General features: G+C 45.6%; 8 protein-coding genes across 9 annotated transcripts in view; 6 read left to right on the top strand and 2 right to left on the bottom strand.

The window, feature by feature from the left end:
- The window catches only part of LOC108012509 (larval cuticle protein 65Ab1), a 218,541-nt gene that overhangs the window by 79,362 nt on the left and 123,260 nt on the right, over positions 1-15,919 (top strand). The window lies entirely within an intron of this gene.
- Positions 541-7,341, bottom strand: LOC108012427 (transmembrane protease serine 9-like). Its single transcript, XM_017077790.4, has 7 exons — positions 7,065-7,341; positions 6,444-7,000; positions 4,580-5,304; positions 2,744-2,965; positions 2,333-2,421; positions 1,478-1,774; positions 541-1,416 (listed from the first exon to the last, which is right to left on the bottom strand). The coding sequence occupies exons 1-7, from the start codon at positions 7,322-7,324 to the stop codon at positions 858-860; spliced, it is 2,709 nt and encodes a 902-aa protein (XP_016933279.3). The 5' UTR covers positions 7,325-7,341; the 3' UTR covers positions 541-857.
- Positions 2,167-3,069, top strand: LOC108012288 (serine protease 1-like). Its single transcript, XM_017077589.4, has 2 exons — positions 2,167-2,433; positions 2,492-3,069. The coding sequence occupies exons 1-2, from the start codon at positions 2,174-2,176 to the stop codon at positions 3,048-3,050; spliced, it is 819 nt and encodes a 272-aa protein (XP_016933078.4). The 5' UTR covers positions 2,167-2,173; the 3' UTR covers positions 3,051-3,069.
- LOC139352922 (serine protease 1-like) lies at positions 7,970-8,874 on the top strand. The gene has a single exon (XM_070995701.1). The coding sequence runs from the start codon at positions 8,003-8,005 to the stop codon at positions 8,819-8,821; it is 819 nt and encodes a 272-aa protein (XP_070851802.1). The 5' UTR covers positions 7,970-8,002; the 3' UTR covers positions 8,822-8,874.
- Positions 9,024-10,028, bottom strand: LOC108013028 (serine protease 1-like). 2 transcript variants are annotated; one of them, XM_070995697.1, is made up of 3 exons: positions 9,740-10,028; positions 9,123-9,678; positions 9,024-9,055 (listed from the first exon to the last, which is right to left on the bottom strand). In XM_070995697.1, exons 1-2 carry the CDS (start codon positions 9,997-9,999, stop codon positions 9,123-9,125), a joined length of 816 nt encoding a protein of 271 aa, XP_070851798.1. In that variant the 5' UTR covers positions 10,000-10,028; the 3' UTR covers positions 9,024-9,055. The 2 variants fall into 2 exon arrangements, with proteins under 2 accessions (XP_070851798.1, XP_016934108.3); XM_017078619.4 differs by having other exon boundaries at positions 9,041-9,678.
- On the top strand, positions 10,631-11,630 carry yip7 (yippee interacting protein 7). Its single transcript, XM_017078620.4, has 2 exons — positions 10,631-10,916; positions 10,985-11,630. Exons 1-2 carry the CDS (start codon positions 10,657-10,659, stop codon positions 11,535-11,537), a joined length of 813 nt encoding a protein of 270 aa, XP_016934109.1. The 5' UTR covers positions 10,631-10,656; the 3' UTR covers positions 11,538-11,630.
- Positions 11,938-13,834, top strand: LOC108013024 (brachyurin). The gene is made up of 2 exons (XM_017078614.4): positions 11,938-12,649; positions 12,791-13,834. Exons 1-2 carry the CDS (start codon positions 12,390-12,392, stop codon positions 13,749-13,751), a joined length of 1,221 nt encoding a protein of 406 aa, XP_016934103.4. The 5' UTR covers positions 11,938-12,389; the 3' UTR covers positions 13,752-13,834.
- On the top strand, positions 14,826-15,799 carry LOC136116852 (serine protease 1). The gene is made up of 2 exons (XM_065864270.2): positions 14,826-15,126; positions 15,194-15,799. Exons 1-2 carry the CDS (start codon positions 14,870-14,872, stop codon positions 15,750-15,752), a joined length of 816 nt encoding a protein of 271 aa, XP_065720342.2. The 5' UTR covers positions 14,826-14,869; the 3' UTR covers positions 15,753-15,799.

The following is a 15,919-nucleotide window of genomic DNA, read 5'->3' as shown; positions in this document are numbered from 1 at the left end:
AATTGAACAAAAAACAAACAAAAGTTCGATGATGTGGCCGCCATTGGATGGAAGTCAAACAATGCTAAAGTACTCGGCGGGCATTTCCTGTAGCAAATCAGGAAGGCACAAAAAATATCTGTTCACGAAATGCAGTTTTGGAAAATAGAACTTGGTAAAAAGATTGGAAACCAAAGTGAAACTTAAATAATAAAATCGAATTGCCTTATTCAAACGGAATAGAGTTGCTCATAAAAAAAGCAACTTGTGGAAAATTTTAAGTTTTAATCATAATGCGCAATTTATACGAAATCATAAATCAAAGTCCAAACAAGACAAGATAAGATATCTGTGGGTATTACCCACTTTAACAAATTATAGCTTACACTCAAAATTTCCCAATCCAAAAATTGATAACAAAACCAGATTTTTATGGATACAAAATAAGCTTTCTAAAAGATAAGCCAACAAGTTCCGGATACGTAATCTATTGTTGTTTCTGGTTTGTTTCTGGTTGTTTCTGAATTACCAGGTAAAATTTTGAAGTAGTATTACCGTTAATTGACTGGTAGAATGTCATCAACATTTATTTTAGCGACAGATAAGCCTACTTCTGTTCTTTCTAAACTAGTCATAATTCAAAAGAAAATTGATTTACCTTTAAACCCATTTGATAAGATCACTTATAAAAAAAAATTGAGATTTATGTTGGGAATAATCATAGGAAACTAGTTGGTTGCTATAGATTCAAATTATAATGCATATTCTGTAGACATTATCAGATTATAAAAAAAGGTTTAAAGTACAAGGATAAGTTCAATCAAAATTCAGGTTAGCATTTTTTTTTATGGTTCAAAGTACATTTTAAGAGATATTTTTTAAGCAGAGATCCCAGAGTTGGTCTTGATCCAGTCCAAGTAACTGGTCACTCGAGTGAAGGCAGCTGGGGCTCCAATCTCGCAGCCGTCCTCAGCTCCAAAGGAAGTAATACCGATGAGGGTACCATCCAGAGCCAAGGGACCGCCAGAATCACCCTGGCAGGTGGAAATGGAGTTGGGTGTGGCGACGCAAATGACCTTGCTGGTGACCACCAAACTTCCGAAGGTCTTCTGGCACACGGAGTTGGCAATAACCGTCAGATCAGCGAACTGCAGGTTCTTGGTAGCGGAGGTCTCCGTATCGGCGGTCATTCCCCAGCCAGAGGCAACGGCGGTCTGTCCAACGTAGGTGGAGTAGCTGCTGGCGATGGCCGGAAGGGCGATCTTGTTAACAGAGGCCGAGAAAGTCACGGCTGGGGTCTTGATCAGGGAGATGTCATTGCGGACGGTCAGGGAGATATAGTTGGCATGCTGGATCCAGTTGGAGCTGGAGAGAGTGTGGGTGAACTGGGGACTGGTACGGACAGTTGCTCCATAGTAGATGGTCACATAAGAGGCTCTGGAAGAGGGAGACGCCAAATTACTAAACCATTCCTCAGGTTAACAGTAGTGAAACTTACCCGCTGGTGCAATGAGCAGCTGTCACCACCCAGGAATTATCGATGATGGAACCACCGCACCACCAGCTGCCCTTCAAGCCGAGGAAGCTGAGTCCAACCTGGTAGGGGAACTGATCCGCCACCGCATCCTTTCCATTGGTTATGCGACCACTGATGGATGGCTTCGACACCCTGTCACGAGGATGCACTGGCGGAGTCTGAGGCAGGAGACCAGCGGACACGGAGGCAATGGCCAGAACCAAAACAATGAAGACCTTCATGGTGATCGTAGTATGTTGACTGAATGCCTTTCCCTTGCTAATTTAGACTTTTATACACCATCCTGAAATGGCTTATCACTTTTACATATAGGGCGAATCCCAATGCAATAAATACGATTTCGAGATAAGCTAGTAAGCCATGGGGTTGGTAAAAACCCCGACCTATTGAATTGTGGACATTGTATGATGGTCAATGCAGAAGTATATCATCATCATTTGTACCATGACTTTCAAATCCTATTCTAACTCCGATTTTATCAGCTAACCGATGAAGTTGATAGGGATTTCCCCTACCTCAACATTTGGTAAAAGTTTACAACTAAAGTAATCGCGTGAAGGCTTTTCCCTCTAGCGTATGAAGATAAGAATTCAGGGGACATGTATTAAATAGGCTCATTTGTAAGGGAAATTATTCATTGAAAGCTCAGCGATCAGCATGAAGGTTTTCGTGGTCTTGGCTCTGGCTTTTGCCTCCGTGTCCGCTGGACTCCTGCCTCAGGACCTGCTTGAGCGTCCTCGTGACAGGATCTCGAAGCCATCTATTACTGGTCGCGTTACCAATGGCAAGAACGCAGTGCCGGATCAGTTTCCCTACCAGGTGGGACTCAGCTTCATCGGATCGACGAGCAGCTGGTGGTGCGGTGGTTCCATCATCGACAACTCCTGGGTTCTGACCGCTGCCCACTGCACCAGCGGGTAAGTTGGCTATACTTTTGATAATAGATCCTTGGTAATGAGCCTCTTTCTTATCCAGTGCCTCCACCGTGACCATCTACTATGGAGCTACCGTTCGTACCAGCCCCCAGTTCACCCACACTGTCTCCAGCTCTAACTGGATCCAGCATGCCAACTATATCTCACTCACCCTTCGCAACGACATCTCTCTGATCAAGACTCCTTCCGTGGCTTTCTCGTCCTCCGTCAACAAGATCGCCCTTCCGGCCTTCGCCACCAGCTACTCCTCCTACACCGGTCAAGTCGCCGTCGCCTCCGGATGGGGCCTGACCTCTGACACCTCCTCCTCGGTGACCCGGGATCTGCAGTACGCCGATCTAACTGTCATCGAAAACTCCGTGTGCCAGAAGACCTTTGGCAGCCTGGTGGTCACCAGTCGAGTCATCTGCGTGGATGGTTCCAACCGCACCTCCATCTGCAGCGGTGACTCCGGCGGCCCATTGGCTTTGGACGACGTTCTGATCGGTGTTACCTCTTTTGGAGCCAAGGATGGCTGCGAGATTGGAGCCCCAGCTGGATTCACTCGCGTCACCAGCTACTTGGACTGGATTGAGGCCAACTCCGGTGTTACCGCCTAAATCCGTTATTTAAAAATGTACCAAAATGTTCGATACATAATTAAAGAATATTTAAAAAATAACGCATTTTCTCTATTTCCTTTTCTAATAATGATAACAATTTCGTTATTTATAGTAATTATATATTTATAATCTTGTTGTACTCGGTGGCGAAATATAAAAGTTAAATGGTAACAACTTATAAGACACGCAGACATTTGCATCTCACAGACAATAAGGAGCATAAAACGAGTCGGAGAAATCTATTTAAAATGAGGGTAATGAACAAAGATACACCGATTTGGTGTTCCAAAATGCCAATTAGCTTATTAGTTAGATACTAAAAATTTACTGCTTGTTTATTTCACAAAACATAAATAGGGGTGTCACAGAAGAATATCTTTCAGCCAAAATTCTCCCTAAAAACAAATCTCAGTTTAACAGAACAGTTCGAAAGTTACCAACCAACGAAACAGTAGGCTTTAAAAAAATATTTCCAAGATCGGAGAAACTTTCGCTTGTAGTCTATAGATTCAGGACACCGTTAACTTTTTTGGTTGGTTTTTAAAATAACCGATAGATCTCAATTTCTATTTATGATTGTGCTTTTATCTAAAATAGATATATTTGAAAATCTCATTGCATACTTGAAAACAATTTATGCTTATTATACCCGTTACTCGTAGAGTAAAAGGGTATACTAGATTCGTCGGAAAGTATGTAACAGGCAGAAGGAAGCGTTTCCGACCCCATAAAGTATATATATTCTTGATCAGGATCACTAGCCGAGTCGATCTAGCCATGTCCGTCTGTCCGTCTGTCCGTCTGTCCGTCTGTCTGTCCGTCCGGATGAACGCTGAGATCTCGGAAACTATGGGAGCTAGGCTATTGAGATTTGGCGTGCAGATTCCTGAGCTTCTTACGCAGCGCAAGTTTGTTTCAGCAATGTGCCACGCCCACTCCAACGCCCACTCCACGCCCACTCCACAAACCGCCCAAAACTGTGGCTCCTACAGTTTTGATGCTAGAATAAAAATTTTAACTGAAATGTATTGTTCTCATCAATACCTATCGATTGACTCAAAAAAAAGTTTGCCACGCCCACTTTAACGCCCACAAACCGCAAAAACCTGTGGCGCCCACAATTTTCATGCTAGATAAAAAATTTTAACTGAAATGTATTGGTCTCGTCGATACCTATCGATTGATCCAAAAAAAAATTTGCCACGCCCACTCTAACGCCCATAACGCTTAAATCTGTATACCGCCGGTAGGTGGCGCATTTTAATCTCGCTTTGCTGCTTGCATATCTCCATTTAGCTGAGTAACGGGTATCTGATAGTCAAGGTACTCGACTATAGCGTTCTTCCTTGTTTTCATTACTATTTTACTCCTGAAAATTAAGGAAACACAAGAATTTTAGAATGTGCTGATTTTATTTTTGGAAAAAGTTACAAGGCTGGTAAGTTCCTTTAAGCCGAAATTCCGGAGTTGGCCTTGATCCAGTCCAAGTAGCTGGTCACGCGAGTGAAGGCAGCTGGCTCGTCAACCTGGCAACCATCGGGAGATCCGAAAGAAGTGATACCGATGAGGACACCATCCAGAGCGAGTGGGCCACCGGAGTCTCCCTGGCAAGTGGAGGTTCCCTTGGGGGTGGCAACGCAGATAACCCTGCTGGTGACAATCAGGCTGTTGAAGGACTTCTGGCAGACGGAGTTCTCGATGACCGTGAGATCGGTGTACTGCAGATGACTGGTCACGGTAGTGGCCTCATCCGAAATGCGGCCCCAACCGGAGGCAACGGCGGTCTGTCCAACGTAGGTGGAGTAGGTGCTGGCGATGGCGGGCAGGGCGATCTTGTTGATGGCGGCCGAGAATGGTGCGGCTGGGGTCTTGATCAGGGAGATGTCGTTGCGGACGGTCAGAGAGATGTAGTTGGCGTGCTGGATCCAGTTGGAGCTGGGGACAGTGTAGGTGAACTGCGGGCTGGTACGAACGGTAGCTCCATAGTAGATGACGACGGAAGAGGCACCGCTGGTGCAGTGGGCGGCGGTCAAAACCCAGGTGTTGCCGATGATGGAACCACCGCACCACCAGCTGCCCGACGATGCGGTGAAGCTGAGTCCCACCTGGTAGGGGAACTGGTTGACCACGGCGTTGTGTCCGTTGGTGATGCGACCCTCAATGGAAGGAACTGTGGTCCTGTCACGAGGATGCATATAAGCGACCTGGGGCAGGAGCCCAGCGGAGGCGGAGGCGATGGCCAGGACCAAGACTGCAAAGACCTTCATGCTAATGGTTGATCGAAAACTGAATGATTTCCCGTCCTCAACGAGCCTGTTTTATACTCGTTCTAAAGGGTCTTATTTAGATCGCTGGGCAAATCCCCATGGTCCGATAGTATTCTTTGGGGGGGAAAAGCCAAAACACCTTACAGTGAATAGATAATCTTCACGCGGTTGTAACTATTTCCTTAAAGCTAGGAATTTCATAAAATTAATCTTATTCCTATACATAGTCTAGCAGACATAAATCAATGAACAGGAAAATTCTGGAAGATCGCCGGGCAAATCCCCGTGGTTCGATGGTATTTCCAGAATTTTTTTTTGTGGGAAAAGCCAAACCACCGTTGAACAATGGTGCCTAAACACGTTGAAAAGGAACTTTGCGTTTTAAACTTGAGTTAAGCATAGGACGAAAGTTATATTTATACAATGATCAAGTCTCGAGAAGAAAAATCCTTCTACAAAAACCCTTTATATAAATAGAATCAATTCCTAATCAATTTCGTAAAATTTTATCCGCGCACGGGCTTGGACTCTGTTAAACCCGATTGAAGGGTTTTTCGCAGATTATTTACTAGGAAACACAAAAGGTGAGGATACATTTGTCTTAGAATTAATGCGGTTTTATTTATTGATTTTAATGGAATACAAAGTAATAGAATACTAAATGGCAGAAAGTCTTAGCAGCTATGACCGATTCCTCCCTGTACCTACTAAATGGGCAATACTTTTTATGATTTGGTAAAAATATATGATGATAACCCATATTATTATTTTCATAATAGAATTTTTGTGAGTTTTCGAATATAATGTGTTTAAAAAATATTTCTCCTGAACATCGAGTAGTTAGAATGTTAAGGGAAGTGAGTCAAATATAAGTCATAATTTGTGTTGCACACTATTCAGAGAGAGAGAGATTTCAGAAAATGAATGAGAATGATCAGCCCTGAATCTTCCTATTGTGGATTCAATAATTTCCTTTATAAGTTTAGGCAAATAGCGCCTAGTACTCCCAGCCGAAATCATTATTGGTATAATAAGGCACTTTAAAAATCAAATGATGTAAAAGAAAAGTATGCTTGCAGTTGTTATTTATTTTTAAAAATCATTTTTAGACAGGAATTCTTCTAAGCGGAAACTCCTGACTTGGTCTTGATCCAGTCCAGGTAACTGGTAACACGGGTGAAACCAGCTGGGGCATTCTTCTCGCATCCTCTGGAGGAAACGAAGGAGGTCACTCCAATCAGCTTACTGTCCAAAGCCAAAGGACCGCCGGAATCGCCCTTGCAGATGGATACCTGGTTCACTGAGGCCACGCAAATGACACCGCTCGTGACCACGTCGGTTCCGTAGGATTGTTGGCACACTGAATTGGCAATAACTGTCAGATCGGCATACTGTAGGTTGGAGGCCACAGAAGTGGAGGTGTCGGAGGTCCTGCCCCATCCGGAGGCCACTGCAGTCTGTCCGGCGTAAGTCGAGTAGCTACTGGCGATGGCGGGCAGAGCAATCCTGTTGATGGAAGCCGAGAAAGCAACCGATGGGGTCTTGATCAGGGAAATGTCGTTGTTCAGAGTGACCGAATTGAAGTTGGCGTGCTGCTCGAAGTTGGAGCTGGAAACGGTGTGGGTCAGTTTGGGGCTGGTGCGAACGGTGGAACCATAGTAAATGGTCACGGAATAGGATCTGTATAATAGAAACAAGAACACTTAAAAATCTCTCAAGGAAGCCATTCGAAAAGAATACTAACCCCTCGGTGCAGTGGGCAGCCGTCACCACGTAGGTATTAGCGATGATGGAACCTCCGCACCACCAACTGCCAGAAGAGCTGGCGAAACTGAGTCCCACCTGGTAGGGAAACTGATTCTCCGCTGCGTTCTTTCCGTTTGTAATCCGGCCATTGATGGATGGAACTCCTTCAAGGTCCCGAGGACGCATTGGAGTGTCCAGAGGCAGGATTCCAGCGGATACGGAGGCAACAGCCAGAGCCAAGACAAGGAAAACCTTCATGGTGACAACTAGTACTCGTTGAGTGACCCCCAACAATTGATCATGGTTATTATATACCTTTCTGCTCTTATCAAAATTAACTAGTGGGCAAGCCCCCACTCGATTAAACTGATTGTAATTCATGGTTAAAGCAGGGATATTCCAAAAGTCTTCTATGTGGAAATGCCCATTTCTATAACATATATAATTCCAGAAATGTATTTGGCAATAACGCAGTTAAACTATACTACTTGTTGAAATACATTTGGCAATAAGTGAAATTTTAATTGAGGAAAGTAAATGCACATACCATGGGTTTACATGTAATATTAACATCTCCTTAAATAATTTATCCAATAAGAATAACTTTACCTTTCATGCTTTTTAAGGATCAATCATAATATGAATTAAATAAAGAATTTTACTATTGACGTAAATTAAGGGGATCCATACATAAAATTGATATTTCCAAATGCTATCTTTAAAGTAATATCAATCAGAATAATTGATACTCAGGTGTGGCAAAATAGCGTAACGATTATCTATTCATTGTAAGGTGTTTTTGGCATTTCCCCCCAAAGAATACTATCGGACCATGCGGAATTTGGCCAGCGACCTTCTAGATAAGACCCTTAAGAACGAGTATATAACTGGCTCGTTGAGGAGGGGAAATCATTTAGTGTTCGATCAACCATCAGCATGAAGGTCTTCGTAGTCTTGCTCCTGGCCATCGCCTCCGCCTCCGCTGGGCTCCTGCCCCAGGTCGCTTATATGCATCCTCGTGACAGGACCGCAGTTCCTTCCATTGAGGGTCGCATCACCAACGGACACAACGCCGTGGTCAACCAGTTCCCCTACCAGGTGGGACTCAGCTTCACCGCATCGTCGGGCAGCTGGTGGTGCGGTGGTTCCATCATCGGCAACACCTGGGTTTTGACCGCCGCCCACTGCACCAGCGGTGCCTCCTCCGTGGTCATCTACTACGGAGCTACCGTTCGTACCAGTCCGCAGTTCACCTACACTGTCCCCAGCTCCAACTGGATCCAGCACGCCAACTACATCTCTCTGACCGTCCGCAACGACATCTCCCTGATCAAGACCCCAGCCGCACCCTTCTCGGCCGCCATCAACAAGATCGCCCTGCCCGCCATCGCCAGCACCTACTCCACCTACGTCGGACAAACCGCCGTTGCCTCCGGTTGGGGCCTTATTTCGGATGAGGCTACCGCCGTGACCAGTCATCTGCAGTACACCGACCTCACGGTCATCGAGAACTCAGAGTGCCAGAAGTCCTTCAGCAGTCTGATTGTCACCAGCAGGGTTATCTGCGTTGCCACCCCCAAGGGAACCTCCACTTGCCAGGGAGACTCCGGTGGCCCCCTTGCTCTGGATGGTGTCCTCATCGGTATCACTTCCTTCGGATCTCCCGATGGTTGCCAGGTTGACGAGCCAGCTGCCTTCACCCGCGTGACCAGCTACTTGGACTGGATTAAGGCCAACTCCGGAATTTCGGCTTAGGGGGACTTACCAGCCTTGTAACTTTTATCGAAAATAAACTGAGTAAATTTAAATCACCTTTGCCACTTTATTTGAGATCAAATATTAATAATTTAAATTATTAAGCATTTTTTTTATCATATAATGAGAATATGAATTATTAATTTTACATAATATCAAAAGCCAACATCCAATGATTCATTAAATGAAACAAAACGGACGGTAATGAATAGGCATTGCTTGTGCTTTATATAACTGAAATATATTTCCAATTTATATTTACTTTCATGCGACTTAACTAGGGGATCTTTATAGATATCACCTAATAAGAGACACCGGACTTGGTCTTGATCCAGTCCAGGTAACTGGTAACACGGGTGAAACCAGCTGGGGTATTCTTCTCACATCCCTTGGCGGATACAAACGAGGTGACACCAATCAGCTTGCTGTTCAGGGCCAAAGGACCGCCAGAATCACCTTGGCAGGTTGATTTCTTGTTGGTGGAAGCCACGCAGATCACTCCACTAGTAATGATGGATCCAAAGGTCTGCTGGCACACGGCATTGGTGATAACCTGGAGTTCGGCGTATTGCAGGTTGGAGGTAGTGGAAATGGCGGCATCTGAGGTCTTGCCCCATCCGGAGGCGATGGCAGTCTGTCCAGCGAAAGAGGAGTAGCTGCTGGCGATGGTAGGCAGAGCGATCTTATTTATCGCAGCCGTGAATTTTACAGATGGAGTTTGGATTAGGGAGATGTCGTTTCTCAAAGTTGCGGCGTTGTAGCCGGAATGCTGCACAAATTTGGAGCTGGACACCTTCTTTGTCAGTTTGGCACTGGTGCTAACAGTGGAACCATAGTAGATGGTCACCGAAGAGGCTCTAATAACGAGATACTTTATTTGTAAGTTAAAGATATAATATATATTTAATGATTTCTGACCCTTTGGTGCAATGGGCAGCAGTAAGAACCCAAGTATCTGCGATGATTGAGCCCCCGCACCACCAACTACCAGAGGAGCTTTTGAAACTGAGTCCCACCTGGTAGGGAAACTGGTTCGTAGCTGCCTTATTTCCATTAGTAATGCGACCTTCAATGGATGGAGCAGCAATGCTGTCAAGAGGATGAACTGCAATATCCTGAGGCAAAACTCCAGCAGAAGCGGAAGCAATGGCCAAGAAAAAGACTACAAAGACCTTCATTCTGATCGATTACACTTCAATGAGTGAAAATTACCTTGTAATGAGGGTCATTTTATACTGCCATCTTATCGATATAGGGATACAAGAGTTGTAAATTTTATAAATCCAACCGACCTAGTAGGGCTTAAGAAATTCTGTTGTGAAAAACATCGATGTATCACAAATACTTTACATCAATATGAAAAGCAAAGTAACCACATTACCAAGAACAAATTAATAAATTTGATTTGCCAAAGGTTTACTTTTAGATTAAATATTTATATTGTTTACTATACAGATTACGATGCAAGTAGTCAGTAATAATAAAGTTATATTGGCCAGTCAGTAAGAGATAACGATTACTTAACCATGTTGAAGCTGCTCTATGACACATTGATTTTAAAAATGTCTGTACTTCAGTTTAGGGTAATTAGCTTTTATTCACACAAGTTAAAAGTTTGAAATATTTGATAAGCAAATGAGTGCCAGTACTTTAAACCTTATCAGTCTAGAAATATATTACAGAACCGTCAAAAATTATCTGATATCAATGTCTACGAAATGTAATCAGAACATTTAAGTGGATGGCCCAGCCATCTATGCAGATAAGATTTTGCGGCTTGGGTATAAAAAGGGGCCAAATCGATGTGAATAACCACACTCAGTTTGAGCAACAACATGAAGGTTCTCGTAGTTTTGGTTCTGGCTCTGGCCTCCGCCTCCGCTGGGCTCCTGCCCAAGGTCGCTCCTCTCCATCCTCGTGACAGGGTCTCGAGCCCATCGATCACCGGTCGCATCACCAACGGCAAGGTCGCCGTGGCTGACCAGTTCCCCTACCAGGTGGGACTAGCCTTCTCCAGCTCCGGTGGCAGTTGGTGGTGCGGTGGTTCCATCATCGGCGCCAGCTGGGTGTTGACTGCTGCTCACTGTACCGACGGGTAAGTTTCACTAACCCTCTCCATAGGATCGGGTCCTGGCTAATGCGAGATTTCCCTTCCCTGTTTAGAGCCACTAGTGTCACCATCAACTACGGTGCCACCGTCCGCACCAGCCCCAAGTTCACCCAGACTGTGGCCAGCAAGAACTTCATCCAGCACGAAAGCTACCAGTCTCTGCTCATCCGCAACGACATCTCCCTGATCAAAACCGACCCCATCGCCTTCTCTGCCGCCGTCAACGAGATCGCCCTGCCCGCGGAAAGCAGCACCTACTCCACCTACGTTGGAAAGACCGCCGTTGCCTCCGGTTGGGGCCTGACCTCCGACTCTGCCACCGCCGTGGCCAAGGATCTGCAGTACGTCGACCTCACCGTTATTGAGAAGTCCGTTTGCCAGAAGACCTACGGAACCATGATCGTCACCGACCGCGTCGTCTGCGTTGACACCACCAGCAAGGCCTCCACCTGCCAGGGAGACTCCGGCGGCCCATTGGCTCTGGAGGGAGTCCTCATCGGTGCCACCTCCTTCGGATCCTCCAGCGGATGCGAGGCTGGTCTCCCCGCTGCCTTCACCAATGTGTCCTACTTCCGTAGCTGGATCAAGACCAACGCCGGTATCTAAGCTTTGAGAAAATATAAAAACTGCTTTGAAAATTTAACAAAAAATGTTTTTACTTTATCTGGGGAATTACAAAATAACAATTTATTAAACGGACTAGCAAGTTTTAATAAACCAGAGTTTAAGGATAGCTTGGAAAAAAAGGGCCTTTTAAAATATCTAAAGGTATTATGTCACAAGCTTGAGTTTGGACATTTTGACTTTATAACATTTAATAAAGATCGTTTTAAAATAAAATTGGTTCTTATGACGTTTTAAAATAATTCTAGTATCATAGTACCTTAAATATATATTTTAAAGGGTATTCTTATGCTTGTTTATTTCTATACAAGCTTTATCAAGCCCTGTCTTTCAAAAATTATTAATCAAAGTAAACCAATCAAGCACTTATAAAATAGTTTTTTTTTCCTTATCAAAGCAAATATTTTGCACGCTAATCCACTAAGTAAACAAACTTACTCTTTATGATCTTAGTTGAATACATACTTTATGATCATCATACAACTAAATGACGGATATTGGGCCTTGGCATGAAGTAGCCCTAAGCCATTTTACCGGAACTTTATCAATGGCCTTTTCATATATCAAAATGCAGCTGAAGGGGTGCAGTAAATTAAACAAATAATAAACTAAGCGCTGATAAAACGGCAGTCAATAAATATTAAGACCCCGACCCAGACATTATGGCCAGCGTTGGGGGCCAAGACGGAAATCGTGCAACTAAGGGGCCCTGGGAAAATGAATGGTTTGAAAGCAATTAAGGAGACTGCATTGAGCCAAAGGGAGTCGAAGGCCCATCCTAAGCAACATAATCGCCGAAACGTGCGGCAATTACACGGGAGCTTGAGGAATTGAATGCCAAACATCTGCTGCTCTTCCCGTCTCCGGAGGTATAATTTGCACTGGCCCAGGCAAATTCAATTAACAGACGAATCGGACACGTGCCGAAACCAAGACGTTGACGCAATTTTGATGCCACAATCGCTGGCTATAAAAACACCAGCTAAAACAACAACAACCCCAGTACTTCACATGAAGAGCCCACTCAGACCCGAACTGGGAACTCACTCATTACAACTAACAAAGAACATCAGATATCGGAGTATAAATCAGGGGTAAAACGAAAAAGACGACTTCATTCACCGTTTTCATAATATATTTTGATAATGAAAAGAGCAACGCTTGAAATTTCCTTTCAATGAATTTCAAGAATGCAATTATAGGGTACTCCCCATATTATTTTTCATATTTTTCAGAGATAACATGAAGTTCCCAATAATGGTAACCCTCTGCCTACTTGTTCCAATACTAGTGAACTCAAGTGAAACTTGGGTGGATAGTTATAAAGAACCTGCTGAGGACTCTCCTGCTGATAATGATGATGAAACCATTATGGAGAGACGTTGGCAACTGGGCTACGAGAACTGGCGTCTCCGCTGCAAGAAATTCGAGGCGGAGGAGAATCAAACCTCACTAATAAACACTCGAATCGCAGGTGGAGATCTGGCCGCGCGTGGCATGTTTCCCTATCAAGTGGGTCTGGTGATTCAGCAGAGTGGTGGAGATCTCATCCAGTGCGGTGGTTCCCTTATCACCCTACAGTTTGTGTTGACCGCAGCCCACTGTTTGATCAATGCTACCGGGGCAAGGATTTACACGGGGGCCACAAGATTCGCCGATGTGGGAGATTCTGCCGAAGAGTTTTTGGTCACTCATCGGGATTTTATAACCTATCCGGGTTACTTGGGATTTGGGGGATACAATGACCTGGCCTTGATACGATTGCCAAGGAAGGTCATGACATCCGATCGAGTGCAAACCATCGAGCTGGCTGGAGAGTTTATGCATCAAGCGTTTTTGGAGGGCAAAGTTGTAACCCTATCGGGATGGGGCAGCTTGGGAGATTCGCCGAGCAATGAAACGCGACTTCTTCAGTATTTGGATGTGGAGGTTATTGGCCAGGAACGCTGCCTCTGCTATTTTCTGCCAGGATTGGTTAGCCAGCGACATGTGTGCACCGATGGACGTAATGGACGAGGTGGCTGCAACGGCGACTCAGGTGGACCATTGGTCTACCAATGGCGCAACGTCAGCTACCTGATTGGGGTCACCTCGTTCGGCAGTGCCGAGGGCTGCGAGGTGGGGTCACCCACTGTCTACGCCAGGATAACCGCATATTTGCCATGGATCCGACAGCAAACGGCAATGACCAACTAAATGCAATTAACGCCTAATTGCCGGCCATTAATTGCTAAACAATATAGTCGGGCCAGACAATAAAACCAATTTGAGCAATGAAATCGAGACGGGCTCCTGTCGAGAAAGGGAAGGTGAAAATGGACCATTTTATGGGTGGTTGTTTTCCCTTGAATGGAAATTGCTACCGATAAATAACAATAAACATTTCGGCATTACAGCGGACCAAGTCAATTTGGGGGAGCTCAATAAAAAGCGCAAAATATAGGGAAAGCACTGATGATGATTTCGCCACTGAAATCGTCTTTGGTGTTGCTGTATCGATTACAGCCCCCCACCCGTTTTCCGGCTAATCGTCTTTAATTGGCCACCCGAATTGGCCATTAACCGCAGCGATGTGGTCAGTCCAACGCGTCATCAAATCACGCGGCAAACGCTGATAAAGAACGGCTGCGGTTGCGAAAACAACTGAACTCTGTTTGTTTATAATCGTTAATCGAAAAGAGACGCCCAATGCGCAAATATTAAACAGCTGAATGATTTGGGGTTTTATTATGGGACTCTGTCAAAAATTAAGCTGTCAAAACAGGGCTTTCGGCGGTCTTGTCCAACTCACGTCCTCCTCCTTGACCCTGGGCCAAGGTAAACAAACCGTCAACCATTCTTAACTATTGGCTTACCGTTCCTCTCCCTATAGACAGACGATAAGATAGTACCGACTACTGAGATACGCAAACGGCATACAAGCAAACCTCTTCCAATAATAGTTATATATATATAGTATATATCATGTATGTTTAAAACTAATCAAATTAATTAGCAACCTCATGCTCGGCTACCAATATCACACCGGTTAGATCTTTAAACCCAACAGAGATCCGAATCGGGATTAATACTATACGTCTGCGAAAGTAATTTTGGCGACCGTGCGGCTAAAGTACGTTCATTCATATCTTCTGCACAAAATCTCGGAAGATAAAGCAGCTCGAATCGACTTTAGTGGTACTATCTAATCGCAACGGGCTCTATTTGTGAAATGCAACCTAACCGCAGGTGCGAATTTTCCACTATAAAATATCCCCGGCGGGCCATGGAAGACCAGTTGAGTTCCTTTGCCTGAACAAGCAACAGTTTCCGAGATGAAGTTCCTGATCATCCTTGCCCTGGCCGTGGCCGCCTCCGCTCTGCCGGAGCCGGAGCTGCACCACCGCAGCCGCGAGATGCCCGTGGTTGGCAGCATCGAGGGTCGCATCACCGGAGGTGAAGCCGCCACCGTTGGCCAGTTCCCCTACCAGGTGGGACTTTCCCTGAAGATCAGCTCTTTCTCCAGCGCCTGGTGCGGTGGCTCCCTGATCAGCAGCACCTGGGTGCTGACTGCTGCTCACTGTACCGAATCGTAAGTGTTCTTTGGCTGGGAGGATGATCCAATCCTTACCCTTACCTTATTTGGTCCTCCTTTGCAGAGTTCAGTCCGTGACCCTCTACCTGGGCGCCACCGTGCGTACCTCCGCCGAGGTTACCACCACCGTCTCCAGCTCAAACATCATCATCCACTCCGGCTGGAACAGCTCCAACCTGAAGAACGATATCTCCCTGATCAAGATCCCCGCCGTCAGCTACAGCAACAGGATCGCTCCCGTCGCGCTGCCAGCCGTCGCTTCCTCCTACTCCACCTATGCCGGTGATACCGCCATCGCCTCCGGATGGGGCCGCATCAGCGACTCGGCCAGCTCCGTGACCAACAACCTGCAGTGGACCCGGCTGACCGTCATCACCAACTCCGTGTGCTCCGCCACCTACGGCAGCTCGATCGTGACCGCCTCCAACATCTGCGTCTCCACCGCCAACGGCAAGTCCACCTGCAACGGTGACTCCGGCGGCCCTCTGGTCCTCGAGTCCGGCAATGTCCAGATCGGTCTGACCTCCTTCGGAGCCTCTGCCGGCTGCGAGAAGGGCTACCCCGCTGCCTTCACCCGTGTGACCAGCTACTTGGACTGGATCAAGTCGAACACTGACCTGTAAGGTGCCATTGGGAACTATCATTTCAAATAAAAAGCAATTCTGACGAACTTCAAGTGTTTTAAAGGGGGTCATCAAAGGGTTTTTTAGATGGTGGAAAAGATTACTAGTTAACACCTTATAACCCTTACTTGAGTTTACTGACAGCCAAGTTAAAAAACGGTCTTCTC

The sequence above is a fragment of the Drosophila suzukii genome, chromosome 3 (assembly GCF_043229965.1).
Source record: "Drosophila suzukii chromosome 3, CBGP_Dsuzu_IsoJpt1.0, whole genome shotgun sequence".
NCBI classification, from domain to species: Eukaryota; Metazoa; Arthropoda; class Insecta; order Diptera; family Drosophilidae; genus Drosophila; species Drosophila suzukii.
Note: the sequence above shows the minus strand (reverse complement) of the source record. Positions and strands in the feature narration are given on the sequence as shown.